General features: G+C 63.1%; 1 protein-coding gene across 3 annotated transcripts; it reads right to left on the bottom strand.

Annotated features, from left to right (window-relative positions):
* Positions 1-630: 630 nt before the first annotated feature.
* Positions 631-25,602, bottom strand: CARMIL2 (capping protein regulator and myosin 1 linker 2). 3 transcript variants are annotated; one of them, XM_042797426.1, is made up of 40 exons: positions 24,726-25,602; positions 23,406-23,497; positions 23,223-23,273; positions 22,914-22,973; positions 21,448-21,569; positions 21,086-21,183; positions 20,599-20,669; positions 19,904-19,977; positions 18,832-18,907; positions 18,667-18,755; positions 18,253-18,347; positions 18,000-18,086; positions 17,675-17,787; positions 17,216-17,293; positions 16,775-16,851; positions 16,573-16,677; positions 16,246-16,315; positions 15,954-16,035; positions 14,347-14,443; positions 13,971-14,028; positions 13,270-13,442; positions 12,493-12,561; positions 11,132-11,225; positions 10,950-11,045; positions 10,351-10,479; positions 9,325-9,438; positions 9,006-9,181; positions 8,415-8,502; positions 7,864-7,980; positions 7,293-7,359; positions 6,056-6,333; positions 4,109-4,212; positions 3,256-3,661; positions 2,870-2,989; positions 2,490-2,526; positions 2,247-2,315; positions 1,674-1,979; positions 1,367-1,474; positions 966-1,076; positions 631-855 (listed from the first exon to the last, which is right to left on the bottom strand). In XM_042797426.1, the coding sequence occupies exons 1-40, from the start codon at positions 24,763-24,765 to the stop codon at positions 680-682; spliced, it is 4,473 nt and encodes a 1,490-aa protein (XP_042653360.1). In that variant the 5' UTR covers positions 24,766-25,602; the 3' UTR covers positions 631-679. The 3 variants fall into 3 exon arrangements, with proteins under 3 accessions (XP_042653360.1, XP_042653361.1, XP_042653362.1); XM_042797427.1 differs by having other exon boundaries at positions 17,675-17,784; XM_042797428.1 differs by lacking the exon at positions 23,406-23,497 and having other exon boundaries at positions 24,726-24,860.
* Positions 25,603-27,153: the final 1,551 nt, after the last annotated feature.

The following is a 27,153-nucleotide window of genomic DNA, read 5'->3' as shown; positions in this document are numbered from 1 at the left end:
CTTGTATTAAAAAAAAAAAAAAGGGGGGGGAAAAAAAAAAAAAAAAAAGAAAAAAGAAGCATCTTGCTGCTTTGTCGTAAACATCTGTGTAAGGAATGCATTTGGTCCGGAGCGGAGGTCAACACAGGAGAAAGCGGCGTTGGGTGTTGGGGTAACGCCGGTGCCATCGGGAGAGCTGCGGGGACGGGGCGGCGGGAGCTGGGCTGCAGAGCTGCGTGCTGAAACGCGAGAGGTCGCGGTCCCGCCGATGGAAACCTGCGTCTTGGCGGGGCTGGAGAGAGCGGTACCCCGCGGGGTGAGGAGCCGGGGAGCTGAAAGGGCCCTGGTAATGCTCGCTAAAAATGGCTGGCTGCCAGCACCGCCGCTGCCTGCCCGACTGCTGCCGACAATCGCCAGCATCCCCCGCTGCAGCCGGGGGAGGCGATGCCGCTCGGTGTGCCCCGAGGGCTCCGGCACGGTCCCCGGGCATCCCCGGGGGGACGGTGACCCGGCCGTCCCCGCAGCGGAAGGTGGGCGATGCCGTCGTTAGCCGGCCCCGTGGCCGCATCCACGCCAGCCTGGTACGGAGCAGACCCGCTCCCCGTCTCTGCTCTCCGCACCCCGGCTGCCGACCACCCCGGCACCGCGCGCTTGCTTGCAGGGTTTTATTGGGAACAGCGCAGCGGCATGCAGGGGGGCTTCACTGCCCCCGGGCTGGCTCCCCCCGGCCCAGCACCGGGCATCTTTGGTCTACGGCTGCTGAGTCTTGTGCATTCGGGACAGTTTGTGCCGGGGCTTGCGACCGCTCGCCTCCGGGACCCGCTCCAGCTTGCGGCTCCTCCAGCCCGGCGCGGGGCCGATCCTGCGGCGTGGCACCTAGAGAGGTCACGGGTGCTGGCGTGAGTGTTGGGGGGCGGGGAACCCTCCGTACCCCGACACCCAACTTTAGCAGGGGTGCGAGGGAGGGGGAGCAGCGCGTCGCACACCTGCAGCATCCGAGGACGGTCTGGGCTCACCCTCCGGCCCCGGGAGGGAATCGTGCTTGGTTCTCCGTTTGAGCACGGGCGACCGGCGCAGGCGCAGGGGGACGGTGCCCGCTGGGGGAAACACAACCCAGCCCCGTGTTTTGGTGGGGTGCAGCCCCCCCCCCGGCCCTCTGCTCCTGCCCCCCTTTCTGCCTGTGAACCCCGGGGCAGCCCGGCTGCTTCCGGAGCCCATCCCAGTGTCAAGTCCCCCCGCCAACCCCAGGATCTTCCCAGCGCAGTGACGCCATCAGGCATCACCCCGGCACCTGAGAGGTGCCACCAAAAGGCACATGGGATGCCACCGTGCCCCTGCCGTGGGGTGAAAAGGGTGTTGAGGGGTCCCCGCTCCAGCCCCCGCTTACTTCCCAGCTCCGCCGGGCACTCGGGCTCCCTGAGCTGCTCCTCGTGGACGGACACAGCTCGGCGGCCGGTCCCCCATGGTGCCACCAGCCGCGGCGTCAGCCGGTTGTCTGAAAAAGCATCGGGGAGGTGCTTGGCAAGGCCGGGGGTGGGGGGTGTGTGTGTGTGTGTGTGTGTGTGTGCCCTGCAGCACCCCAATCTCAGAGCAGCTCCCCCCATCAGCACCCAGTGCTGGGTGCTTGGGTCCCTGCTGCTCTAAGTTCCCCAAAGGGCTCCGGGAACAGGCCAGCGGTGGGTTGGGGGACCTACCTTCGGCGTCGGGCAGCGTGGGCAGGGGGCTGCCGGCACCCCCCTCCCCGCCGTGGCTGACCCTCCGTGGCAGTGCCGCCGGCGTGCTCCTCCCCGGCCGTGGCAGGCTGCTGCTCCAGCCCTCCCGGCCCCCCGGTTCCAGCAGCCCGCAGGGCTCAGCCGGGATGAAGGAGTGTCGGGGCTGGTCGGAACCGGTGCCCTGCAGCTTGGCGGGCAGCGGCCTCCCCAGGGCTTTCCATGTGGGTCGGGGCTCGGCCGCGCCGGCGCTGGGCTCCGTGGTGGCCGGCGCGCCACGGAAGGGTGCGTCTGTGGGGGAGGCAGGACAGAGCTGTGGGTGCCCAGCCCCAGGGGATGGCTCCTGGTGTTGGGAACTGAGCTGCAGCCGCTCCAAGACGCTGGCAAGGGGCTGGGTTTCCATCTGCCATCACCAGGCTTGAGCACCTATGGGTGCGGGGCTCCAGTCCCCACGTAGCACTGCTGAGTGCTAGCAGAGAGGATAGAGCCCTCAGCCCGGGGGGGGGGGTGGTGGTGTGACCCGCTCCCCCCACCCCCCAGCACCCACTGGTGACCTACCTGTGGACACAGAGTGCGTGCGGGCCTTCAGGGAGGGGGGGGAATCCACAGAGCTGTCCACGATGTCCCCTGCAAGCACAAGCCACAGGCCAGCATCAGTGAGCTGGGGTCTTCCCCGTGCCACCAGCACCCAGGGAGGGGGGGACGTGGTGGGAGCCACAGCTGGGAGCCCAAGGTGGGGGGGGGTCTGCCCACGCCCAGCCCGTGGGTGCCCAGCTGGGTGGGGAGGGTGCAGTCCCTCACCGTCAGAGCCGGCTTTCTTGATCTCGCTGTCTTTGCTCTACAAGGGGAAAGAAAGCTGGTAAGTGTGGGGGTCAGGGTGGCAGCACCCTCAGGGACAATGGGTGGCAGAGGGCGGGGGGCTGCCAGGCTCTGGGGTGACTGCAGGGGATGGGTGCCTGCCAGGGAAGGAGGGAGAGACAGACAGACAGCTCGCAGCGCATAGAAGCCCGCGTACCAGTCCCCTTGCTGAGGGTTAGGTGACAGGACAGAGGCCATGGGCAGTGGCAGCACAGAGCTGGGTGCTGCCGGTCCCGGCCAGGCGACCCCCCCATCCCATGGACCACCCCCTCTGCCCGCCCTTTGGGTGCAGGATCTGTCCCCAACGCTGAGCTCCTCCCTACCTGCTGCTTCTTGCCCTCGGCGGCCGGGCCCTTGGTGACACCGATGCGGTGGAGCATGACCTGCATGCGCTGCTCGAAGGAGCCGGGCAGCTCGCCCTCACTCTTCTCCAGGTGCCTTTTCTGCGGGACGGACAGACAGACACGGCCCTGCCAGGGGGCACAGCACCCAGCGCAGCACCCCCAGCACCCTGTGGGGCTCCCAGGTCTCCACCCCCAGCCACGCTCCCGGGAGATGGAGGCACAGCCACAACCCAGCGAAGATTTCCCCAGCCATTGCTCCGGTGCCTGGCTGACCCCCCCCCCCCCAGCACCCTTGGGTGGGAGCAGCACCCACCGGGTGAGCCAAACATCAGTGGCAGTGGCTTGGTGACAGTGACAGGGCTTACCTTGTCGTGCCTGACCCCCAGCGCGTCCTCGTCCTCCCCAGACAGCAATATGAGCGACTGGGATTTGCCCTCCCGTGAGTACTTGGGCCGGATCCTGCGGGCAGAGTCGGGGGTCTGGCAGTGCTCGGGCTCTGCCCGGGGCTCGGCAGCGAGCCCCCCCTCCTCCGATTTACTCAGCGGCTTGCCCGCCTCGCCCGCCTTGCTGGGGGCTCGTAAAATGTCACTGAGCATCGAGCGCCGGCTCCGGGGGGCAGCAGGGCCACCCTCGGGCTCCTTCTCACACCTCGAGCCCCGGCTGGATTTGGGTTTCTTGAAGGCAAAAAAATTCCCAATTTTCTTCTTGAGGGTGCGGGAGCCGGAGTGGGCCAGAGGGGCTGATCCCGGGCAGGTCTCCGGAGCCGTGGGGCTGGGAAGAGATGAAGTATTGGGAAAGGTGAACTCCAGGCTGCCAAGGGGCTTAGGGATTATTTTTTTTTCCCCCCCCTTCCCACCCATGAAAGGATGGATCCAGATCCCAGACATCCCACCCGAGACGAAGCTGTCCTGGCAAGGACAGCCGTTCCCAGCGTGGGACCCCATGGGTGCTGCCCCATTGCCTCCCCCGCTATGGGTTTATGGTTTCCCCCCCCCTCCCCGGGTTTGTGGGAGTGCTGTGCTGGCCGCATCCTGCACCCCACGGCTGCTATCCCAGCCTTCTCCCGCCAGCCTTGCCCACGCCCCTGGGTGGGATGTTTTCCCCAGCATCCCTTCAGCACTGGGACCAGCAGCGTCTACAGGGTAGGTAAAAGCAGGGATGGGTGCGCTCCAGGGTGCTGGGTGGGTGCGGGGACCCTGGGCACCCTGCTGGGCTTACGGCAGCTCCTCTGTGATGAGCCTCTTGGCAAAGAAGTCCTCCAACCCCTCGTCCACGCGGGTGATGCTCCTGTCCTCGCTGTTCTCGCAGGCCACGGGCTGCACCTGCGGGCAAGCGCAGCCGTCAGCCCGGCGCGGGGCAAAGATCCTCCCCCCCCCGGCCCCACACGAACACGTGCCACCCACGCCTGTGCAAAACCAAGCGGGTGTCCGTGCGGGGTGGGTGCTGGCACCCTCCGTCTCGCTGTGCATCCAGCAGGAAAGCCAGACCGTGGTGTTACCAGCTGCAGCCCAGCACTAATCCTGCCACATCTCCTGGGGAGTCGGGAGCTCCAGCCGGCCCCCTGCACCTCCCTGCTTGGCTGCCAGCCCCTTGCACCCCGCTGGGTGCCACGGGTGGGGTGCCGGTGGCTCCCCGGCGCGGTGGCTGGGGTATGGCACCCACCCACGCTCAGGCACCCCTGCGTTGCACACAGGCAAGGTGCCTCTGACCCTCCTTGGTGACACACGCCGCCAAATCCTGCTAAAACCCTCCTAGAGCCGGGCCAGGTCTCCGACCCCGCTGTCCCGTGGGGAGAAGCCTTGGGCAGGGATGCTTCCTCCGCCCGAGCCCCAAGAGAGAGACACCCACGCTCGTGGCGGGTGATGGAGCGGGTGCCCTCTGAGGACCCGCATCTGCATCCTTCAGGCTGACGCTCATCCTCAAGCCCAACCTTGGAGTGTCACCGCAGCCTGGATGAAGGCCACTCACGGCACAGCGGTCCGTGCCGCGGCCGAGGCTTCCTGCACGGCACCTTCCTGGCCCGGGCATGTGCCACCACCTCAGTGGCTTCCTATCGACGAGAGGCAGGCGCTTCGCCATCGGCGGCGTTTCGATCCATAATGACTTTTCATTACGGCTGGATTGATTCCGCTCAGGAGCCGTTCCAGCCATCTGAGATCTGCTCTCCCTGTCACCTCGCATCTGTCAAAGCCCATCCTCGCTCAAGCCCTGGCCAACCCCGGGTACCGAGCTTGCCCATCCCGCCGCAGAGAGATGTGCCAAGGGGATGGTCCCCGGGCCCTGCCCGGCCCCTGCCAGCCTCCAGCACCCATCCTGTCCTTGGGAAACCTCTCCCACTTCTCCTCCAGCCCCGTGGCAGCACTGGTCCCACCATGGTCCAAAGGCAAGCATCACCGTGGCCATGCAAGCCGGGGCTTTCCAGGTGGTGGAAGGATCCAGCTACATCATGGTGGCGTGGGGACGAGGGGATGCTGGCAGGATCCAGCCCTGGGGACGACGACGGAGCTCGGCTCTCCGCTGGCTGCACCCAAAAGTTACTTTTCCTTTGGGGAGGGGGCTGCGAAGGCAGGATCCCCAGCCGCTCACCCTTTAGGGTGGCGGGGGTGTGGGGGGGGAAGTGAAACCCACCCCACCGCGGCCGGCAGAGTCCCACCGGCATCACCAGCAGCCGCTGGGTTTTGGATTGGGGGGGGGGTGGGGGGGTGGGGGGGAGCAAATTGGGCGCAGGAGAGAGGCAGCTGGAGCCATTGCCGAGCGCGCCAGCCCTCTGCGCCCAAACTCTGCGGGTTTTTTCATTCTTTTCATTCCCCGCTGCCTCCCTGCTGGCTCCCACTGCTCAGCATCTCCCAGCGGGCAGCAGGAAAAGGGGATGGATGATTTCCCTGGCCCCCCCCCCCCCCCCCCAACCCCGGCCCCCCCTGACCATCTTTTTGGGCTGCCCCCCTCCTCCAAGGAGGCTCCGGCAGCGGCTGAAATGCAGGATAATAAACCAGCCGCGGCTCCGCGCATCTCATTTTCCTGCCTCGCAACAAATACCGACCGCGATAATTCACCCAATCGGAAAAAAAAAAAAAAAAAAAAAAAAAAAAGGGAAATAAAAAGAAACAAACAAACAATTCCTCCCCCCCATCACCTTGCCACCCCCCCGCCACCCCCCGGCCTTACATTGGGCTTGCTGGGCGGTTGCTTGTGCCGGCGGTTGGGCCGGGGCCTGGCTTTGGTGCAATGCTCCAGCTTCTCGCCGGCGGTCGGCAGGTCCATAAGGGATCCGGCGGCGGTGGTGGTGGCAGGCTGCGTGGAGGGGAGCGAGCTGCTCGCAGGCTCAGCATCCTTTGTGGAGGCAGGGCGTGCCGGCGGCGCGGCGGGGCTGAGTGACGGCGGCGCCCGGTGAGCTCGGAGCCCGCTGGCGTCCCTGCCCGCCGCCGGCTCCAGCTCCGAGACACCTACGAGGGGTGAGAGGGCCCCGGTTGGCACCCGGCCTCGCCGGGCTTCCCCATCGTCGCCACCGTCACCTTCGCCCACGGGCAGAGGGTCAGCGGGCCGCCGGCTGCCCCCCGCGCCGTGCCACGCCGCGGCGAGGGGAGCGTGGCCGCGGCGGCTTTGCGGCGTAGCTGGGGACGGATCCCGCCGCTGGTCCCCGGAGCCGTGCGTGCGTGGGATGCTGCGGGGGGGGCGGGGGGGGGGGGGGGGAAGGGATGCTCAGGCAGGGAGCGAGCAGACCCCCGCAGCAAGCCCCGAGACCTGCGGCGAGTAGCAACCGTAGAGCACAAGCTCTGCCAGCGCTGGCACCCACAAACCTCCCCCCCCCATTTTGCTCTGCGGGCAGCTCCTCACCTCCTCCCCCCCCCCCTCCCCAGTTACCCGCTGGATGGGGGTCAGGGCGCTGCAGGGCTGGGGGACATCAGGGGTCCCCGGGGGACACCTGGGTGCTAGGTGCTGGGGGCCGGCGTGAGCTCTGCTTCAGCTGGAGCCAAATATGCATCACAGCCAAAACCCCGAAAAGCAGAAGTCGCCCATCAGCCGCTCACTGCCTGCACGCCCCCCTGCCCTGCATCCTGCCCCCCCCTCCCCGGGGACACAGGGATCTGTGGGGCAACACCAACCCGGGGCAGCTCAGCACCAGGAGCGCCCGTGGGCAACGTCCCCTCCCCTGTAGCAGGTCCCCAGGGGGGCTTGGGTGGGTTGGGGATGCCCGCGCCCGGGGTTGTCGCTGGCAGGGCAGGGGGAGATGCCGCGGCGTCCCGAGTCACGGACAAACCTCCCACCCCTGCCTGGGGAGGGAGCTCAGGGCATTTCTCCTGCCTGGGGAGGGGAGCTCAGGGCATTTCTCCTGCTACCCGTGGGGGCTGAGCCAGCCAGCCCCCCAAAAAACAGCAAAGGGAAAGCCGCGCAGTGGCCTTACTTCTCACAGTTGGTGTGGGCCGAATGCTCCTGAAATGCTTGTTTTTCCTCCGCAGGGCCATCTTGTACTGCAGGGAGAGAGGGACGGCGGTGGCTTCGGTGTTGATAAGCTGGCGAGTGGCATCCTGCGGCAGCCGGAGCCAGCCAGGCTTCTCCCGGAGATGGGTGCAATCCCTCCATCACCCCCAGACCCCCAGGGCTGCACCCCCTCATCTTGATCCGTCACCGAAACCCCCCACGACGTTGGATCGCACGCTTTCCTGGCCGGGACGCCGCGCTGGGCTGGATCTCAGATCCGAAACACCGGCTGGCCGGAGGGGCCGCGTGTGGCTGGGACCAGCCCGGGCCACCGCAAGGACATATTTTTGGTGCTGGCAGGGCAGGCAGCGTGGCCGAGCAGGGTGACAGTCCCATGTCCCAGCACTGATTCCCTTAGCGCTGCCCTGGGGAGGTGCCGGGGGTGCGTGTCCCCCGGAGAGGCTGCGGCTTTAAGCCCGGCATCATCCGGGAAGGCGGATAAAAAGGTGGTTATAGCGTGGGCATCACGGGGTGGCAACGGGGTCGGGCCCTACCTCCTCTGCGGCGAGGTCTGGAGGATTCCTGCCCCTTGCCAGCGCAGCGGCGTCATCCTCAGCTGGCTCTGGCAGCAGCACCGGGAGGTCAAGCCCCTGCTTGGGGAGGCTCTCCGCCTAAAACCATTAGAAAACGCTGAAATGGTCCCCCGGGGGCTGAAGCGAGCCCTGCGTGCTCCGCGCTGCTCCGTTCCCGACCCACGGCTGGGATTTGCGAGCGGATTTAGGCCTGATTAGCCGGCTGCCAGCCCCGGCGCAGCTGCCCCACGCCTGCCCCAGTGCACGAGCGGCCGGTGCCCGGCTTCACCCCGGCACCCCCCACCACGCAGCGGCTCCCGGACATCCCTCGGGACGTTAACGCTGCTGCGACCGCACTGGGAGAGGATTACTTGGCAGGAAAACCAGCCTGGCTGGGAACTGTCCTGTTTCCCAGACGATAAAATCCCATGGTCGTAGCGTTGGTTGGTGCCTGGGCAATGCCGGGGTACCCAGCCCCACATCCCCAGCCCCGCATCCCCGGCCCGCTGGTGCAGGCAGCCCCTGGCGCTCACCAGTTTGCACTGGGCGATGGTCAGGTCTCCCAGCACGGCATCCACGATGCAGTCGGCCACAGCGGCTGTGACGGACAGTTTGATTTCACTGGGAGCGGAGAGAGGGGTGTCAGGGCCAGCGCCCACAGCCCCTGCAAGCCGTGGGGCCGGCCGCCCCAGGGGAGAGCCTTGCCGGGGAGGTGGCTGCTCAGCCGTTGCACCCAGAGGAGCACCCAGGACATGCCCTGGGCTCCGGCTCACTGGGTGGGTGCTGCTGGAGCAGGAACGGGAGCAGGCGCTGTCTGGGATGAAGGATGCTGAGTGCATCCCCCCCCCCCCCCCCCCCCCCCAATTAACGGCGAGGGCTCCCCTCTGCCAGCCGCAGGGATGCATCTGGGGGAGCATCACCCCACGGGAATTCCCAGATCCCTCGGGACACAGCTGAACCAGATCCAAGCAAAGCCACAGGCAGGAAAACGCAGCGGCAGGGCCCAGCACCACCACCACCACGTGGGGAGGGGAGCAGCTGGTAGGAAGTCCCCAAAATCCCCATCTGGCCCCGTGGGTGAGCACCAGCCGCCGAGCAAGAAGGAAGAACGGCACGTCACCCACTTCAGCTTGCTGAAGACGTCGGTGACCATCTGGTCCAGGACTGTGCTGAGGTTGAGGTGGTCCTGGAGGTAGATCTGCTCCGACATGGCGTTGACCAGCTGGTCCCTGACCCCGGACTTCTGCACCACGGCTGGGCAGAGTCTGTGCGCCGTGTCCAGCGCTGCCTGCATGATCGCCTGAAGTTTGGGGAGGAAAGGGAGAGTTTTCATTCTCTTTTTTACCAGGACTCACAGGGTTTCCAGGAGACACCGTGTCCCTTATCCTCGGGCCGAGGCCGCTGAGCATCCCGTGCTGCTGGCAGCTCCCCGTGGGTGCCCACCTGGATTTCCCGGCTGCAGATCTGCGACGCTTCCTCTGTGAGACACTCCAGCTTGTGCTGCAGTTTGCTGTTCTGGTACGGGGTGTTTCCCTCTTCGTACAAGAGGGGCAGGATCTGCCACGGGAAGAGAGAGAGAATACAGTGGCTGCCCCAGGGAAGAGCATCACCTACATCAGCTGGGGAGACGCAGCTTTGCTTTGCTGGGCGTCGTGGCCACTCGTGGTCCCTGTGCTCCCCAGCCAGATCCCCCGCTGCTCCCCACCACCCACTGACCCTCCTTCTCCCCCTGAGCCCAGCCACGCTGCTGCCTGAATCAGGGGAGACCCTTTCCCATCCCTTTCACCACTTCTCCACCGTTGGCACCTTCCTCTTAAATCCTATTTCCGCTGGATTAAGTACCTGGGGGGGTTGCCAGTAAATTTGGGGAAAAGAAGGAGGAGGTGGTTTGAAGAGATGTATAGAAGAAGGAGGAGAAGGTGCAATGGGGAGAAAGAAGTGGGATCGGGAGGAGCAAAGCAGGGCTGACAGTGCCTGGAGTGGCCTTCACCATGGGCTGAAGGGGCATCCTCATCGCTGGGCTGCGTCCAGGCGGGGCTGGGATGGAGGTGCCCCCAGGAGGGACACCTCTGGGGTGCGGGGAGTGTTCCTCACCAGCGTGGGGATCTGTGGGTTGCAGGGTGTGCCCAAAGCCGGAGCACACACACACCTCTCCCAAGGAGGGGTTGCACGAGCAAGGGGTGCCCTTGCGACCCCCACTTCCCGGGGTGGGGTGTGTGCACACAACTGTGTGCCACTTGGGGAGGCGGGGGGGGAAGGGATTAAGAACATTTTAGGCCTTTTTCTAGAAGGGGCTTCTGAAATTCACAGCTGTTCTTTGACATTCTGCAAGCGCTCGGTGACGCGCATCTGTCGCACTGACGATTCTGGTGCTCCCCGGTGATTTATGGCACGAGCTAATCGATAACCCGCTTCGATCCCGAACGGAGGCCGGGCGAGTGGAGGGGTTTCCCCGCACGGCGGACTCACGCTGACGGAGAGGTTGGCGTTCCTGATGGCCTCCTCGGCGCAGAGGATGTCCGCCTCCGCCTCCCTGCCCGGGCAGGCGCTGAGGATGTCGACGTGCTTCTGCACGCTCAGGCAGATCTCATTCACCATCTGGAGCGCGGAGAGGCTGCGTCACACGCTGACGCCGGCGCAGCGCTGCCGGTTCCCTTCCTCGCCGTGATTTTTCCCAGCAAAGGATGTGCTGCCCAGTGGGGCGGTGGGGGCTACAGGAGGGTTACATCCCCCTCCGGAGCATCCCTGCCTGATAATTGGGGATAAGGCATGGCAGGGATTTGCTTGCAGACGCGCACAGGGAGCCGGGAACACGCTGCGTGGGGGAGCGTAGCAGGGAGGCATCCCAGCGTTGCATATGCATGAAACTCATGGATGCAACCCGGAGGGTTTCTTGGAGATATCCTTTCTGCCTGGCCCCACTCCCATCCCTCCGGACCGCTCTGCTCTCCTCCGCTCAGAAAAAGCGAAAAGGGGTTTGGTGCCGCTCGCGGGAGCTCCCCCAATCTAACCGGGGTTGTTTGGGGCAGGGGGGAGGGCCTCCCCGTGCGGCAATTTGGCCGGCAAACCTGTTCGGAAGAGGTGGTGAGGATGCCCTGCTGCAGGCGGAAGGTCTGCGCGGGCAGCGTGCGCCGCAGCTGGTTCCTCGTCAGGCAGGACTGGAGCTGCAGCAGGCAAGAGGCCGTCAGCAGCCGGTGTCGGTGGTACCCGGCCCCCCGCGCCCCCCCCCAACAGAGCCCCCCCCCCCCACCTTGTGCACGGCCTCCTCCGTTTTCTCGGGGTTGTTGCGGTACGCCTGCGCCACGTCGCTCATGGGCAAGGGCATCGACTTGAGGGTGTAATTCCTGCAAGGCAGCACGGGGGGGTGAGCAGGTGCTGCCGGAGCCCTCGCCAGCCTGGAGGGGCTCATCCCCGCCGTGCCTTGCCCCACAGGCGCGACGGCGGTCCGGAGCCCACCCCTTGGCAGCCCAGGCATTGCCCTGAGGTCCAACCCCGGAGATGGGGATGGCCGAACTCCGGCCATCAGCAAACCACCCACCCAGGCTCTCCATCCATCTATCCATCCATCCATCCATCCATCCATCCATCCATCCATCCATCCATCCATCCATCCATCCATCCATCCATCCATCCATCCATCCATCCACCCATCCATCCGTGCATCCATCCATCCATCCATCCATCCACCCATCCACCCATCCATCCATCCATCCACCCATCCATCCATCCATCCATCCACCTATCCATCCATCCATCCATCCATCCATCTATCCATCCATCCATCCATCCATCCATCCATCCATCCATCCATCCATCCACCCATCCATCCGTGCATCCATCCATCCATCCATTCATCCACCCACCCATCCATCCATCCATCCATCCATCCATCCACCCATCCATCCATCCATCCATCCACCCATCCATCCATCCATCCATCCATCCATCCATCCATCCATCCATCCATCCATCCATCCATCCATCCACCCATCCACCCATCCATCCATCCATCCACCCATCCAACCGTCCGTCCGTCCGTCCGCCCGTCCGTCCGTCCGTCCATCCACCCATCCATCCATCCGCCCGCCCGTCCGTCCATCCATCCATCCATCCATCCATCCATCCATCCATCCATCCATCCATCCATCCATCCATCCATCCATCCATCCATCCATCCATCCATCCATCCATCCCTCTTCCTTCAGGCCTCCAGAGAACCTCCATGGTCAAACACCAGACCCGACGGTGGGTTTGGCAGGTGGACAGCTTCTACCCATCTTTCATGGGATCCCCCCCACCCCACCCCCCCGCCCCCAGGCTCGCTGGGGGCTGCCTTGGGTGAGACGGGGCTGGGCTGGGTTGGGATGCAGAGCTCAGGGGAGACCCTGGGGTCGGTAACCAAGGTGTCATCACCCGAACGGGTGGCAAGTTGCCTTGCTGGTTGCAAGGCCTGAGCTGTGAACCAACTCCCTTGGGACCTCTGTTGCAAGAGTGTGATGCATTTGCTGCTTCAAGGGGACAAGAGGCCCTGGGGACATTGACATCGTGGTGCCCCAGAGGCTCTTTTGCCTGGTGGTAACAAGCCTCTCCTTCACACGGCTCCTTCCTTACCTCTCCAAAGCCTGAGCCACCTCCAGGAGCCCGTGGGCAGTTGTGTTGTTCCTGTCCCAAACCACAGTCCTGCAAAGGGGAGACTAGTGAGCCCTACCCACACCCCAAGGGGGGTGCCCACCCACCGAGTGCTAGGAAGAGTGAGCCCAAGGCTGACCTCAGGCACCAGAAAGCCTAGAAATGGGGTTAAAACTCTGAATCGCAATGTTCAAAACCTGAACTTGGATTTTGCAAGGGACTGTAAAGTTCCTGGGTGGCTGGAGGGAGTAAAGGGCAGGGAGGACACAGTCAGGCACCATCCTGCTGGTGGGGGCAGATGTCCCCCAGAGGAACAGCCCTGGCTGGGACACCCTTCCCCACCCTCTGCAAACAACCCTGCCTCACCTTTGTGGTCAGGGAAAAAAAAAAAAAAAAGGCATTTGAGGAACTGATGCCAGAGGGAAGGGTGAGGGCAGTGACCGCAAGGGTTTGGCTTCAGCGATCCGGGTTGTGCAGGAGCCTGGCAAAGAGCTGGCAAGTGCCGGGGCAGGACTGAGCTTCTCTCCTGCCCTTCACATGTCCCCTGCCAGCACTGCCAGATGACTGCCACGAGAGCGAGATATGGTCACAGGGCACCTGACCGAGCACCAGGAATGGCCCAGGGACATATCCGTGGTCACCAGGAGCCAGGATAAGCCTCCTCTGATGGCATCAGCACCACAACCAGGACCTCCGTATCAGGGCCACCCAGCACAAGGTGGGAAGGGCACCCGGAGGGTGACGTGGACCTGCTGCTACCTGAGCTTCGTGTTGATCTGCAGGGCCTTGGCTAGCATCTTGGCCCCCGTGTCCCCCATGCCATTGCCGCTGATGTCCAGAGCGATGAGGCTGGTGTTGCTGCCCAGGGCACTCAGCAGGACGTTGGTTCCCAGCTTGAGGCGTGATTCGGCCACGGACAGGGACTGGAGAGGCTAGAAAGGGGACAGGGAGGGGGAGAGGTGGCCAGGACGCGTGTCACCCTTGCAGACACAGCCTCCAGCCCCATCCGGCAGCCGCTGCGACCGCCCAGCGTTGGTTTTGGAGAGCCAAAGTCATGTTGAACCCCAAAAACCAGGAGGGCAACGGGTGCTTAGGCAACACCCTGGATTTAGCTCAGAGGCCTGGCAGGCAGCGAGGAGGAAAGAGGTTTTTTTTGGTAAAGCTGGGCTGCAGCCAGGCTACACTGAGCATCTCCTTCGCGCCTTTAGCCAGACACAGGCTCCTGCTTTCCCAGATGAACGGGAACAGCTCTCGCTTCTCCATCTGAGCATCTGCTTCAGACAGAGGGAAACAAGAGCAGAAGGATTCGAACGGCAGTGGGAGGGAGGGAGGGAGGTTTGCTCCCAGCCTGTGCTGGGAGGGATCTGGACGGCACCCCGGCACGGAGGCTGTGCGGGGGTGGATGGTGGGAGGGTGGTGGTGGGATGGCTGGGGGGGGGTTGGGGGCGAGTCGGACTTACGCAGTCGTCCTCCTGGATGAGCTGGACGATGCGGTGCAGGACATCCAACAGCCCCTCCCTGCGGGAGAGGCGGGGGGGGGGGGGGGGGGGGTTACACACATGCATCCCACCCCCGAGGCCACAGGGGCGGCTGGCGGAGCTCCGTCCCCGCTCCCGCTCCTGCCCGAGGCCGTGACCTGTCCCTGCAGTGCCTGCAGTCCCTTGGGACCGCGCGGTGGCCCCCCACAGCCCCAGGTTGGAGTTGGAGCAGGCAGGACGAGCAGGGAGCCCCTGGCATTCCTGACCAGCCCACGGGCTTTCAATAAGGAGAGAGTTTCGAGGCGGGCGCATGGTGCCAGGACGGCTCCTGGGCCGGGCGCTGCGGCTTTGCACTTACTTGGATTTGATGTTGAAGTTTTTCCCCAGAGAGACATGCCTAATGGACTTGCTTCTGCCAATGGAGAGCACCAGCGTCACCATGTCGGGGTCGAAGCCTGTGAGGGATGGGAGATACCCGCTGGGATGCTCCCAAGCGGTACCAAGGTGGTCCCTCGCAGGAGACCTGCACACCCACCATGGGATGGTGGAGAGATGCCCAGCGCAACTCCTGAGCATCTTCCTCCGCTTCATGGCTACCCCCCCAAGGAGATCAAAGGCCTGTGCAGAGCCAGGGTCCCTGAGGAGTGACCCCGGGGGAAGGTGCACCCTGCTCTGGGATTCCTGCTCTTCGGGGTGCCAAGGCTGCGCTTACGGAGTGAGAGAGGGCTTGCTTTCTGCCACCCCGCAGGGAACTGAGCCCTCCATCACCCACCCCCCCACCCTGGCCAACGTGGGGATGAGTTCTCACAGCTTGCAGGCAGCTGCCTGCACTCCCACCCTCATGGCTACAGCGTCCCCGGGGGGGAATTCAGCAAGAAAAGGCGACATCCCCCCCACAGGGCAGGGACACGGGCAGAGATCTGCTCCCCGGGCCGCTCTGCCAGCCCAGGGCAAGAGGCACCAAGACCCGGCTGTGGGACTGTCTGTCCTGCACAGAGCTGCTCTGCTGGGAAAGCCAAAGCCAGAAGCATATTTTGGCAAAGGTCGGCTGGAGATTTTAGGTAAACGAGCGAGCTTTTGGAGCATTGGTGGCCTAAGCGTGTTTCTGAAGGACGTTAGACCACATCAACTTCCCCAGAGCCATCTGGCTGTCAAGGAGCTGCACGGTCTGCTGTGGGATCTTAGCAAGGCTGCTTTAAGGTTCAGGGCCTTTTAGGTGAAATTAAGAGCTGGCGGAGGTGATGATAATTAGGATATTGCTCGCCCATGGCTTCGGAGGCCACAGCAGGACAAGGTTGAGAGCAGAGGCTGCAAACTCCTGAAGAGAGGTGGGAAGAGTTTCAGCCCAGGGAGATCTTTTCAGTGCTTCAAACCACCTCTGATTCAGGGAGCTGAAGAGCCTTGTACCAAGAAAGATGCGAAGCGAGACTTTTTGGCAAGTCCTGAGGCAGGAGGGGAATTCACCCCGCTCGCCATGCTGGAGATGCTCTCTCTGAATGAGGGGAGAGGCAAGGGGCCGCCACCGCTGCCCACCATGGGATGCAATGCTGGAAGGTGATGGAAGAGGCCTGGCACACTGGGAAAGGCATCAGCAGAGGGAGAAGAGCACATGTGAGGACTGCCTGTCTTGGGGAAGATGGAGGGGTGGTTGGTTTTGGGGGATAAAAAGCCGTCAGAGCTTAATGAGGTGGTAATTCTCAGGCTGGAATCCACAGCTGGCCGCTGAGTGCCTTCACCCCCATGAGTCACAGCCCGTAGCGCTGCAGGTCCTGCTGCTGAAGGACTTTTACAGGTGACAAGAGCAGTTTAATATTGCACTAGCCAGCGCGGTCAAGAGGTGGGCAAGCACAGCAGACTCTACCCATCTCCCCGGGGACTCCCTGCAAGCTCACGAGGTGCCTCTGGTGGCAGAACCTACAGATGGAGAAGATCTTCTCCCAGGCGGGGTAAAAAAACCCGACCTACCGTTGTCGGACAAGTCCAGGTCGCTGATGGAGCTGGCGTCGGGGATGAGATCCTGGATGACTTGGGCCCCCGCTGATCTCAGCTTGGAAGAAACAGCAAGACATCAGTACAAGGGGAGGCGCCGAGCCCTGCGAACGAGAGCCTGCCGTCGGGAAGGTCACCCCAGCCCCACAGCGGGCAGGGCACAGACCTTCCCCCCCCCCCCCCCCCCCCCCAGGGAGCAAGCCCCCTCGACCGCCGCAATGGGTGGTCCTGGCTGGACTGATGGCACCCAGGGGTGCTGGCCCCTCACCTCGCAGTTGCTGAGGTCCAGGCGCAGGTCACTGATGTGGCTGTTGTCTGCCAGCCCTTGCAGCAAAGCCCTGGAAAAGTCACCAAAGCCACCCCATCGCTGCAAGCAACGGGGGCACCAGCAGCACCCGCCGCCGGGCACCCCCTCCCTGGTGCAGGCAGGGGGGAGCGGGGTGCTGGAGAAGACATCCTTCCCGGAGCTCTGCCTCTCCCAGCCCCCTCCATCCTCCCCACCAGCACCCTCAACATGCAAAGCCCTGAGCGAGGTTCCCCCCCCGCCCCCGGGGCCATGCTCATTCCCCTCGGGGGACTCGCAGCCCCACCTCACCTTACAGCATCTGCTGGCAGCTTGGTACCCGCCAGGGAGACGTGCCTGAGGGCGCAGGCCTGGCTGAAAAACTTCTTGATGTCAGGGGAGATGGTTTTCACCCTCCTGAAAAGGACGGGTACAACGTGGCGTTCAGCTGCCAGCCGCCCGGGGAATGTACTTCCCCCCCCCACCCCCATGCCTCACCGTCCCAGGGGCTTACTTGTGGGAATACACGTTTTTGGAGAGATCCAGGTGGACAAGGCTGGTGTGGCATCCGTGGACCAGGGCTCCAAAGAGCTGCCGGGATGGAGATGAGAGCCATGGGGACGCAAGCCGTGCCAAGGAGGACCCAGCCCAGGGATGGACGGGTGAGGGTATGGGATAAGCTATGGGGGGATGCTCAGGGGGTCTGCCCCACGCTGGGGGCTCCCTTTTCCCTTCTGCTGAACCCCGAGTCCCCCAACCCACCAGTGGCAGTGGGCAAGGAGCGGGACATCGCTGGGCTGGCTGCCTGCTGCCCCACGTACGCCCTGTCTCTGCAGCCCCGTGCCAGCCGGGATGGGGTGGCAGCACCCCCGAGCAGTGCACCAGGGTTTTGGGAGGGGAGGGGGGGTGCTGAGGGCCGGGGCTCGCTGCCGGGCCCCCCTGCGTGGGTACTCACAGCATCCAAAGAGCAGTCCGTGCCGGCCAGGTTGAGGTGGGAGAGCGAGTGGCACTGGCAGAGGAGGCTCTGCGGGTTCTGGGGGCAGAGAGGGCTCAGTGGCTTTGCCCAGGACCCTGCCCCAGCCCCCCCCACCCAGCACCCTGCAGCCCAGAAATCCCAGCTCCAGCCTGCCTCCTCGCCCTCCTGCTGAGCCCCAGAGGCACCCAGACCCCACGCCACTGCTCGCTTCTGGGATAAATCCTTGCTCCAGGTGGCATCTCCCACCTCCTTGCAGGAGATGCGTCCCCCGTGCACCCCTCAACTGCCCCCAGGCAGGCAGGGAGGTGTCGCAGCCGTGATTTCCCCATCCCTGGGGTGCTGCAAGGCAGGGCACAGACCAGGGGAGACCAAAGCTGTCCAAACCACGCTGGGGACAGAGCCCAGGTGGTTTCACCCCATCGCAGCCCGGGCACTCACGCCGATGTCGTCCCCAGCCAGCGTGCCAGGGTTTCCAGAGAGGTCCAAGTGCCGGAGGGAGGATCCGATGGCTTTGCTATCCGCGAGGGCCTTGCATAATGTGCTCATCCCTGCTTGGGGAGAGGGGAAGGGGTGGATGCCCACGGGTCCCCTGCTGTGGGGAGAGCCACGGAGCAGAGGAAGGGGCACTTTCCTACAGCCGGGGCAGCAGGACATTGCGTCCTTGGAGATGCCCTTTCCAAGGTGTCCCTGCAGCCTCTCCAGCCACCCCTTTGGGGCCCTGAGCACCGCTGTGCTGGGCAGTGAGCGGGATGCCGGGCTGTACCTTTGGCAGTGAGCATCGTCCTGGCCAAGCTGAGGCTCTGCAGACCCTTGGGACTCTTCTCCACGTGCCGGCTGAAGGCCACAATCCCTGATGAAAATGCAGAGAGCCCTGAGAAGCCGTGACAGCGCAGGCGGGTGTCCATCCCACCCCCAGCTACAGCCCCCGGGGCAGAGGGGCGGCTGCTGGTGGGATCCAGAGTTGAACATCAGTTCTCATATGAGTGTACACTCATCCCGGCCCAGAAGTTGGGTACCTCTGTCTTCCAGCTGGTTGCCAGCAAGGTTGATGGTGTGCAGGACAGAGTCGGGATGGTTGCTGAGCGCCTGGGCCATTCTCTGAGCAAAGTCACTGTGGGGAGAAGGGTCACCCATCTGATCAGGGCCCAGCCACCTCCAGGAGACACGGCCACCAACCCCGTAGCCTTACAGGGACGTGCCACCAGCTCCTGCCATGTGGCAGCAGAAAGCGGAGCATCTCCGAGGGCCGGTGATGTTTGCTGGGGTCTCTGCTCCCAGCGAGCTTCACGCTGTGGAGGGGATGAGGCACCGACACCCCCCTGACACAGGGGTCCGTGGACCCCCCTGCTCCATCAACACGTGGGGACCACCACCCGGCTGCTGAGACTCTGCTCATCACCGCCCCAGGGCCCTGCAACGCCTCTGCTTACGCTTTCAACCCGCTGTTTTCCAGCACCAGCTCCTCCAGTGTCACCGATTTGCTGAGCATGTAGAGCAGCTGCTCCGAAATCTCCTGGTTCTGGCAGGGGAGAAGAAAACCTTTCTGGAAACCCGGCCACCGCCGGCGCACCTGGTGCCACAGCACCAGCACTCACCAGCCTGAAGTCCTTGCAGGAGAGCTTGGTGAACCACAGGTTGAAGGACAAGGCGGCAACACTCAGCGCCACGTCTCTGCCGGGTGAGGAGGACACGGGGCTCAGGGGCCAGGCTGAGCCAAGCCTGGTCCCAAACGGGTGCCCCAGCACACCCAACCCTGGGATGTCCCGAAACACTGAACCCCAGGGTGCCCCAACACAGTGTTATGCAGAGCAGGACTGGGGTCCATGAGTCTATGGCAACCCACAAACACAGCTCAGCTTCCCCAGATTATTCCCTCATGGAAAATAAAATACATCAGAACATTTGCATGCTTCTGTCAAAGCGTCTGCTTTTTTTTTTTTTTTTTTTTTTTCTTTTTAATTCTGAGCTCTCGTGTAAAGAACGACATGGGTTTTGCTTGAGTGGAAACAAGTTTTTTTTTTGACTTCCCAGCCCAAAGAAATCTCTAAAACCATCTCCTTTTTGGCCAGCTGAACACAGATCCTCTCTGTTCCCCAAAATGCTCAGCCCAGAATTTTGACTCACTACTCCCCACGCTCAACATCTGCTTTCCCCCAGAGTCGAGCCCTTGCTCCATCTTTCTCAGGGTCGAGATACAGCTGAGCCCCACGGGGACAACTCCGGGCACAGCCTGAGCTGACGGCCCCACTAAAAGGTTATAACAGATATTTGGGGTGCTGGCAAGGGGGCAGCGCCAAGTTTCGGGGAGGCGAGCGGCACCGGGTGCTTTGCATAGAGAAACACCTGACAGCCACGAGCTGCGAGAAGCCACCGTGACGTTGGGTTTTCACCTCTGTAAGCTGCTCGCAGGCTTATTTAAGTGTGGAGAAGGCACAGGGGAGGCTGCCCAGCCCCTCGGGGCCCTCGTCCCATGGGACGGGGCTCATCGTTTTTGGTGTGGGCGAGCGTCACCCTGCAGATGTGGCATCCCTGAAGCGTGTAAAGCGATAAAAGCTTCTAACATGAGCGGAGGAGTGTGTTGGGTCACCCCTGACGTGGCAGGGGAGGGTGAGGGTGAGTGCTGGCGTGGCACGGGGCACCGCAGACGGCGTGGCTGGGGGGACTCACCGGCTCTCCAGGTGGCTGAAGTCCTGCAGGTTGAACTCCCGGCAGTCCTGGCTGTGGTAGATGTTGTCCACGTCCTGCCCAGAGGGATGGACACACAGATCAGGCTCAGCACCTCGTCCTGGGGAGGGCTCCGATGCCCGGCGCTGACGGAGGGAGCCGAGCCCTTGGGGACCCTCCCCCCGGGGAGATCCTTGCCTAAACCCCAAGGCTAAAACCTCCCCCGGCACTGTGGCTGCCAGGCCACGTGTCCCACATTGGTGGGGGGGCTCGGTGGGTCTCAGACCACTTCTGTAGGGATTGGCCAAAAGAAGGCAACACACCCCCAGGCTGGTGGGAACGGGGGTGGGGGGAGAGGTGGGCTGGAGTCGGTGTCCCAGAGGAAGAGAGGGACAGCCTGTCCTGAGCATGGCTGAGTCCCAGCAGGGTTCTCCTCTTCTAGGGACACTCAGCAAGGTCCCAGATTCCTAGGAGCCTTACGTTCCAGTCTGGGAGACAACCTGGTCCAAGGCATCTCATCCCCACCTGCGCTTCAATTCCACCCCACCAAGAATCAGGGGGTCCCCGCTCAAGCCAGGTGAAACTGCAGCTCCCGGCTCTGGAAAGTCCCTGGTCCCTGGGATGCTCCCAGCCCCAGCAGCCCTGGGAGCATTCTGCTTCCCTGCCCGCCAAGGTAGCACGCTGTCATTGCCTCTTACCCACTGGATCTCCTCGCGGAAGGCAAAGCCGTTGTAATCGCACAAAGCAGCGTAGGTCTCCGAAAACCCCCCTGCGAAGAGAAGGCAGTCTTGGTGGCAGACCTTCCCCCACGGGAACACGGAGGAGACTTTTGAGGAGGGCTGGAAGCAGGAGAGGGATGGCAGGGGCTCAAAAGGGATGGTGAGGGCTCTCCCTTCCCTCCTCAAAGGGGCCAGAGTGTCCTGAGTGGTCTTTTGCCAGCCCAAAAGTGATCGCAAAACTCGGGGGGGGTGGGGGGGTGGGGGTGTTGCGGCTGGCTCTGCTTGGTCCACGTAGATCCCAGGGCTCCTCCTGACCTGAGTCACCACGGGTGTCCCTGCCTGCAGCGGCGGGGGCTGTCAGCAGAGCCAGAGTTGATGAACATCGGGCTGTGATGGTCCCCGGGGTGCTCCAACCCTCCAGGTCCTGCCTGGGGGGGGAGGCGTTGGGCGGGGGGAAAGGGCTTACCACAGGGCCCGGGGCTGCTCTGCAGCATCTCCTCCAGCGAGTCGGTGATCCACCGGATCCTCTCGTACAGGTTGGGGGGGGAGTTCTTGAGCAGCATCCTGGGGAAGGATCAGAGGGGTGCGTGGCGGTGGGCTGGGAGAAGAGCATCCCCCACCACTTTATGCTTAGCCACAACTCTTGTGTGTAGGGTGGCCAGAAATATTCTTCCCAATGCGATTGGGGAGCAGGGTCTGGCCTCCATTAGTGTGTTTTCTCCCGTTAAAAGGCTCTACTGTGAACCTATCTCATATTTGGGGCTTTTTTGAGCAAATAGGTTGCTCTGGTACCTACACAACTACCCCTGAGGAGCGGAAGAACCTTACCCAGGGGATGAGTCTGGAAAGACCTTCTTGAGTGACATGGTGACGTGAATGACAACTTGCTCCAAATCATCGAAGGACATGAACCGGAAGGCGTAAGATGCTGCAACTGTTTCTATGACAACCTGCGGGGTCCAAAGGACGGGAGATGCCCGAGCGAGCTGGCAGCACACAGTGTCCCCAAGCCCCCAGAGACAATGGTGACAGCCGTCAGCTCCTCGCTGCAAACTCCCAGCTGCTGCTTATAAACCCAGCCAGAGCACTGTGAGCACCGGGAAGGCTGCGAGCACCGGGAATTTAGGATCAAATACATTAAAGAGATCGTAACGTGCTAGAACAGAGCATAAACCTCCCCAGAATTCAAGCTAAGCTGATGCAAAAGCAGCCCAAAGCAGCGGGGGTGAGAATAGCCTTGCCTGCCTGCAGCAGCCGCAGCTGGAGGATGGAGGTTTCCTCCCTGATTTTAACTAATTGGGTTTGGAGGCTTTTTTAGGTTTTTTGGTTCCTACCAGAAAAAAAAAAAAAAAAAAAAAAATCCCATGGCAACACGCTCCTTGATTTAATTACATGCTGATTGAGGCGTGGGAGCGAGATGACAATTATCTGCTGGTGTTGTGCTGAGGACAGTGCTTCTGCCGGCGCCCGGGGCTGCGGGAGGCAGCGTGGGGGGGGGGGTGGGACAGGTTAATAACCAACCCCTGGGCTTTCCCCATCCCAGGCAGATGCCTCACCCCCCCTCAACCCTGGGGTTTCAACCCCCAGAACCCCTCGCTCTCTGCCCAGCTCCTCTTTATTTCCCCCCCACCCCCCCCCCCGGCGCCCAGCCATACAGCCTGCTGAGCAGCAGAAACCCTGCTCGGAGGCTGGGGCCGTTGTCGCTGATGATGCTTTAACGAGCAAAAGCCAGGCGAGAGGTTAATGAGGACCGCAGCCCCCCCCCGTTTTGTCCGACACATCCACACCGGGGCATCCCGTTCTTCTCCTCCCTGGTCCTCACCCACCCCATCTGCCCTAGGCGCCCGCCTCTCTCTAAGAGGATTAACCGGGGTTTAAAACACCCTCCTGCTAAATTTGGCTTCGCCTCGGTAAGCCAGCAGCCGTTTGTCACCTTGTCCCTGCCGAGCGGGAGGTGCCACGGCCGGGCACTGTCTGCGGCTGCCAGAGGGGAAGAGGCACAGGCACCCACGCTCGCCCCCAGCACCCCTGGGTGCCCCCCCTACACCTCCAGCCCCGAGGGTGATACCCTGGGCGAGGCCATAAGAGGATTTCTTTAGAGGTGGCGAAGGGATAAATACCCTGTGGTGCCCTCACAGATCGTCACCGGTGAGCATCCACATGGAAAAGTGGGGCCAGGACACCCCCAGACCCCACGGTGGGCTCCAGGACAGGGGTTGCCGTGGGGGGGAGGCGAGCACAAGGTGGGGTGGGTGCCCAGGCTGGGTTTGCCCTTGGGTTTTGGTGCCACTTACCAAGCTGGGCTCTCGTACCGTCATCTCCCTCACCTCCAGGAAGCTGAAGCTGCTGTGAACCTGTGGGTGAGAGGAGCAGGATCAGCCCCAGCGCTGATGGAGAAGGGGGACCCACGGGTGCCCCCCCGCTGCTCCCAGCCTTCCCCCCGCCCTGGGCAGCGCCTGGCCATGCCCCCCCCGACCCAAACCCCCTCCCCTTCACCTCCTCCTGCTCCTGGCGGCTTCCCAGACTTGGTGCCCCAAGAAGTTGAGCGATGCCCTCCCAGGAGCTGCGGGGCTCTACCACAGCGCAGGGTCCCCGGCACTTACCCTCACCGGCAGCATCACCGGCAGCACGTAGGCTCGCCAGGGCGTCAGCACCTAGGCAGGGGGACATCGGTGTCACAAGGAGCTGTTGGTGACATGGAAGCCACCCCTGTCCTCCGCCGCAGCCGTAAAACAGCTGCCTGGGAAAACTGGGAAAGCCAGAACCAGGCCAGACTCTGCACCTACCAAGATATAGTCGTCGTACTTGGATTTCACCTGCAGCTGGATGCTCGTCACCAGGAGGACCTTCTTTGTCCCCAGAAAGGTGGTGATGCCCTCTGAAAAGACCGATGTCCCCACAAAGTGAGGTGGCTGAAGCCACCCCCTGGTCCTCCCCCGCGTGTCCTGCTGCCCTTGGGGATACTGTCCCCTGAGTCCCCTCCTGAATCAACTCCTCTCCCTCCACACGTACTTTTTCACCGACTTTGGGTCTTGTTTGCTGCTTGGGAGATAAACCCACCTCCCCATCGGCTTCTGCAGCCTGGACCAAGCACATGGGTTTGGGGGCTCTGGCTTACGCTGCACATGCTGCCTCGCTCACAGGGAGCCAGCACTGAACGACAAGAGAGCCCTGACTTCTCTTCCTTCCTTCCCGAATTAACCACTGGAGAGGAATGCGGTGGCCAAGCCCTGTCTCCCCACGGTGCAGCCGGGGATGTGGTCTGCTTTTGCATATTTTTGGGACCTCTCCCCGCCGAGTGGTCGTGCGTGCCAACCTCCCCGCCTTCGCAAACCAGTCGCTCCCCACAGTCATTGTGGAACAGTGCTCCTGCCTCCAGCATCGCCTCCCCGCCTCCCCTGAGTCCCACCTCTCGCTCGGAGGAACAGGACCAGAACCACAACCCCCCGCCACCATGCCAAGCAAACCAGGTTTTCACGACGCCGAGCCCCGTGGACGCAGTGGATAGAGCTGCACGTCCCCAGGGACCCATCCTGGTAGAGCCGGGACGTGGGGCTGGGGGGGGGACACAGCGACCCAGCCCCTTCCCACCCTGCCGCAAGCCTCGGTGGGGCTGATGAGGCTGCAGGACCCCCGGGAGCACCCCGGCCTTTTGCTTTTTCAATCAGAGAAGGCTGGGAGCAGTGGTACTTCAACGCAACCCCCGCGCTGCTGGGGAGCTGGGGCAGGGCTGCGGGCCGTGCCTCCCTGGGGAGTTGTCAGGGACCCCGAGATGGCCAGGGGACCCCAAGCCCATGGGAGTGAGCAGCACCAGGCTGCACCCACAAACCGGGCAGCAGGAGCCATGGAGAATCACGTCCTTGAGGATCCAGCCCGTTCTCCAGGGATGCTCTTGGCCCCAGCAGCGTCCTCAAGCATGCGAGCTTTGGGGGTAAGAGCAGCCCTCTTGCCCCAGACCCTGCTCGGACCCCCCTGAACCGCAGGTGCTGCCGCTGGGGAACCCAAAAGTGGCTCTGCCAACCCCAGCGTGGCAAACTGGGGCCGAGGAGGCCCCATACCGGCGCTTTCCACGGGGCATCGGTGCCCCGGCAGCGGGCGATGCTTACCTTGCAGCTCAGCGGGGATCCCTCCGGGGGACACAGCCATGGTTGGGTCGCCCACCCAGGGACGTGGGTGTCAGGGCAGCATCCCTGGGTGCCGCGGGAAAGGGACCCTGCTGGGAGGAAGCACCGAGCAGCGCTGCCGCCTCAGCACCTCCTCCCCCCCCCCCTCCTGACGCTCAGCGCCTCTTCCTGCCCGTCAGGCGAGATTTACCGCCTGAGCAAGAGAAGCGAAATGAAAGCGATGGCGCCCACGGCCCACCGGGGAGGAGAGGACACCCCTGGCCAGCCCTTCTCCTCCCCCCCTGGCTTCACCCAGGGGAGCAGGACACCCCAGCGGTGCCTCCCAGCCAGCAGCAGCAGCAGCAGCATCTCCCCGCGGCTCCAGACTTCAAGGGTTGAGGGTCCATGACCCTGCCCTGCCCTACAGCCTCCCAGGGCGGTTCATGGGGACATATTTCTGCTTGAAGACGGCCGGTAAGCGCGAAAAGGGCAGCTCTACCCTTCTCCCAGCGCCGGGAGGTCACCTTGCACCGGGCATCTGCAAGGAGAGCTAGTGGGGATGGGTGCTGCAGGCAGGGCTTCTCCAGAGCAGAAATGCCCCAGGTGTCATGCCAAAATGACAAAACCACTGCCCCGAAGCGAGGAGGAGAGGCAGAGGCTAGGCGGCCTCCTTGGAGAAACAGGAGCACATCAACCACTCTGCTCCCCAGGGAAGGCTCTGGACCAGGCAGAGGGCCAGAAGGGATCCAGGACAGAGCGGAAAGCTGTCCTGTGCCTCAAGCAGTGCTTCAAGGATTTCACTGGACCCAAAATTTCTCAATGTTGGCTCAGCTGGCCTGGCCAGAGACACGGGAGAAGGTGCTGAGGGAGCCAGCAGAGCCTGGGTCCCCATGACGAGCATCAGCTGGGATGGAGGGTGCCAGCTGCCTTGTCCCCCCAAATTGCTCCTTTTTGACAAGCCACCAAGCTCCAGGCTGCCTGAGCTGCCATCTGCCAAGCGAGGGCTCCCAGAGGAGTCTTCCCAGAGGTGGAATAACTCAGGAGAAGGTGCTCGCTGGAAGGGCTGGACGACGTTGCTCTCCTGCCGCGCGCACCTGGGGCCACAGCGCTTCTGAAACCAGCTCCGGCGTGAAAGCAAAGGCAGGAAACCATCTCCCTGCAGGGCCGGCGTCTCCATAGAGCCCAACCACAACACACAGCAGCTCTTCTCAAGGAGGTGGCTGGGGAGAACACGGCTCAGGGCAAGGACTGACATCTGCCGAGGCGCCTCCTCGATCCTCCCGAGCTACACCAGTGGGCAGGCAAGCACCAGGAAGAGGAAGGACACAGGGTTCTCCACCCAACAGAGACAGCATCTGCCAACAAGTCCTGGCTGGATCTACGGCTTTTCCGGGGTGAGAGGAGACCAGGCTACTGGTATCTGAACTTCCCAAAGGCCACCAGGTCCCCGCTTCGTCATGCAAGGGTATTCGGGATACGGAGATAGCCGCTGTCTCATTGCACCCACCAGAAGATGGCTTCTGTTGAAGTTTAGAAGCACAAAGGAGCTCAGGAGCAGGCTGCATCCCAAGCTCATCCCCCAGAATATTAAGTCCCAGAACATGCTGAGCATCAGTGCAGCGGAACACCTACCCCAGAGGAGCAAGGCAGAGGAAGACATCCGTGTGCCCAAGCCTTCCTTGCTGGTTGTGCAAGCCCAGGTGTGTCAGGATGTCCAGAGCAACACACCTCCCTCTGTCTCTTCCCACAGAGGGCACGAGCTGGGCACTTTCAGCTCGATCCTAGAGTACCAGGACCTTCCCAGAAAGAGGTCTTGGTGCTCCTCTCCATCCCTAGATCACGCTTGGGGAGTTGAAGCACCTACCGCGCTCTGGGGGTAACGGTAGTTCTTTACCCCTGGCTCCAGAACACTGCTTTGCTTTGTCCTTTCCTCTGCCCACGGCTTCCCCCCAGCCCCGACGCTCCGGCGTCGCCCTGACATGGGCACCCAGGTGCCCCACACCAGTGACCGTGTCCCAGGTCCTCTCACAGTGACAGTTTCTCCCACGGCTCTCGACCACTGCTGACTCCTTGGGTGGCGGTGGCTGCTGGTCACCACTGGGTCCCAACCCTTTGCTCTAGACTGGGCCGGTTAGGCTGCTCAAGGCCATGCCCAGCCGAGATCTGAACATCTCCAAGGATGGAGACCCCACAGACTCTCCGGGCACCTTTTCCACACTTACTGTGAGAAAAGGTTTCCATAATTTGAGCTGGAGTTTCTTCTGCTCCAGTTTGTCCCCATTGCCTCTTGCGCTTTTGCTGGCACACCTTTTAAAATGGTTTGGCTCAATCTTCTCCACACTCTCCCAGCAGCTATTTGTGGACAGCAGCAGGGTCCCCCCCCCCCCCAAGCTTTCTCTCCTCCAGGGTGGTCACACCACTCTCTCATGGC

Source organism: Tyto alba, unplaced genomic scaffold, assembly GCF_018691265.1.
Source record: "Tyto alba isolate M040663 unplaced genomic scaffold, T.alba_DEE_v4.0 Super-Scaffold_26, whole genome shotgun sequence".
NCBI classification, from domain to species: domain Eukaryota; kingdom Metazoa; phylum Chordata; class Aves; order Strigiformes; family Tytonidae; genus Tyto; species Tyto alba.
Note: the sequence above shows the minus strand (reverse complement) of the source record. Positions and strands in the feature narration are given on the sequence as shown.

Bases quoted from the DNA above. Each gene is read 5' to 3' on its own strand.
- CARMIL2 (XM_042797426.1), bottom strand. From the start codon at position 24,765: ATGGCTGTGTCCCCCGGAGGGATCCCCGCTGAGCTGCAAG. The intron at 16,678-16,774 runs GTAAGCCCCTGG...CGTCCTTTTCAG, and splicing joins AAAAACGTGTATTCCCACAA to GAGGGTGAAAACCATCTCCC. The intron at 4,213-6,055 runs GTAAGGCCGGGG...GCTTGCCCGCAG, and splicing joins AACCGCCCAGCAAGCCCAAT to GTGCAGCCCGTGGCCTGCGA.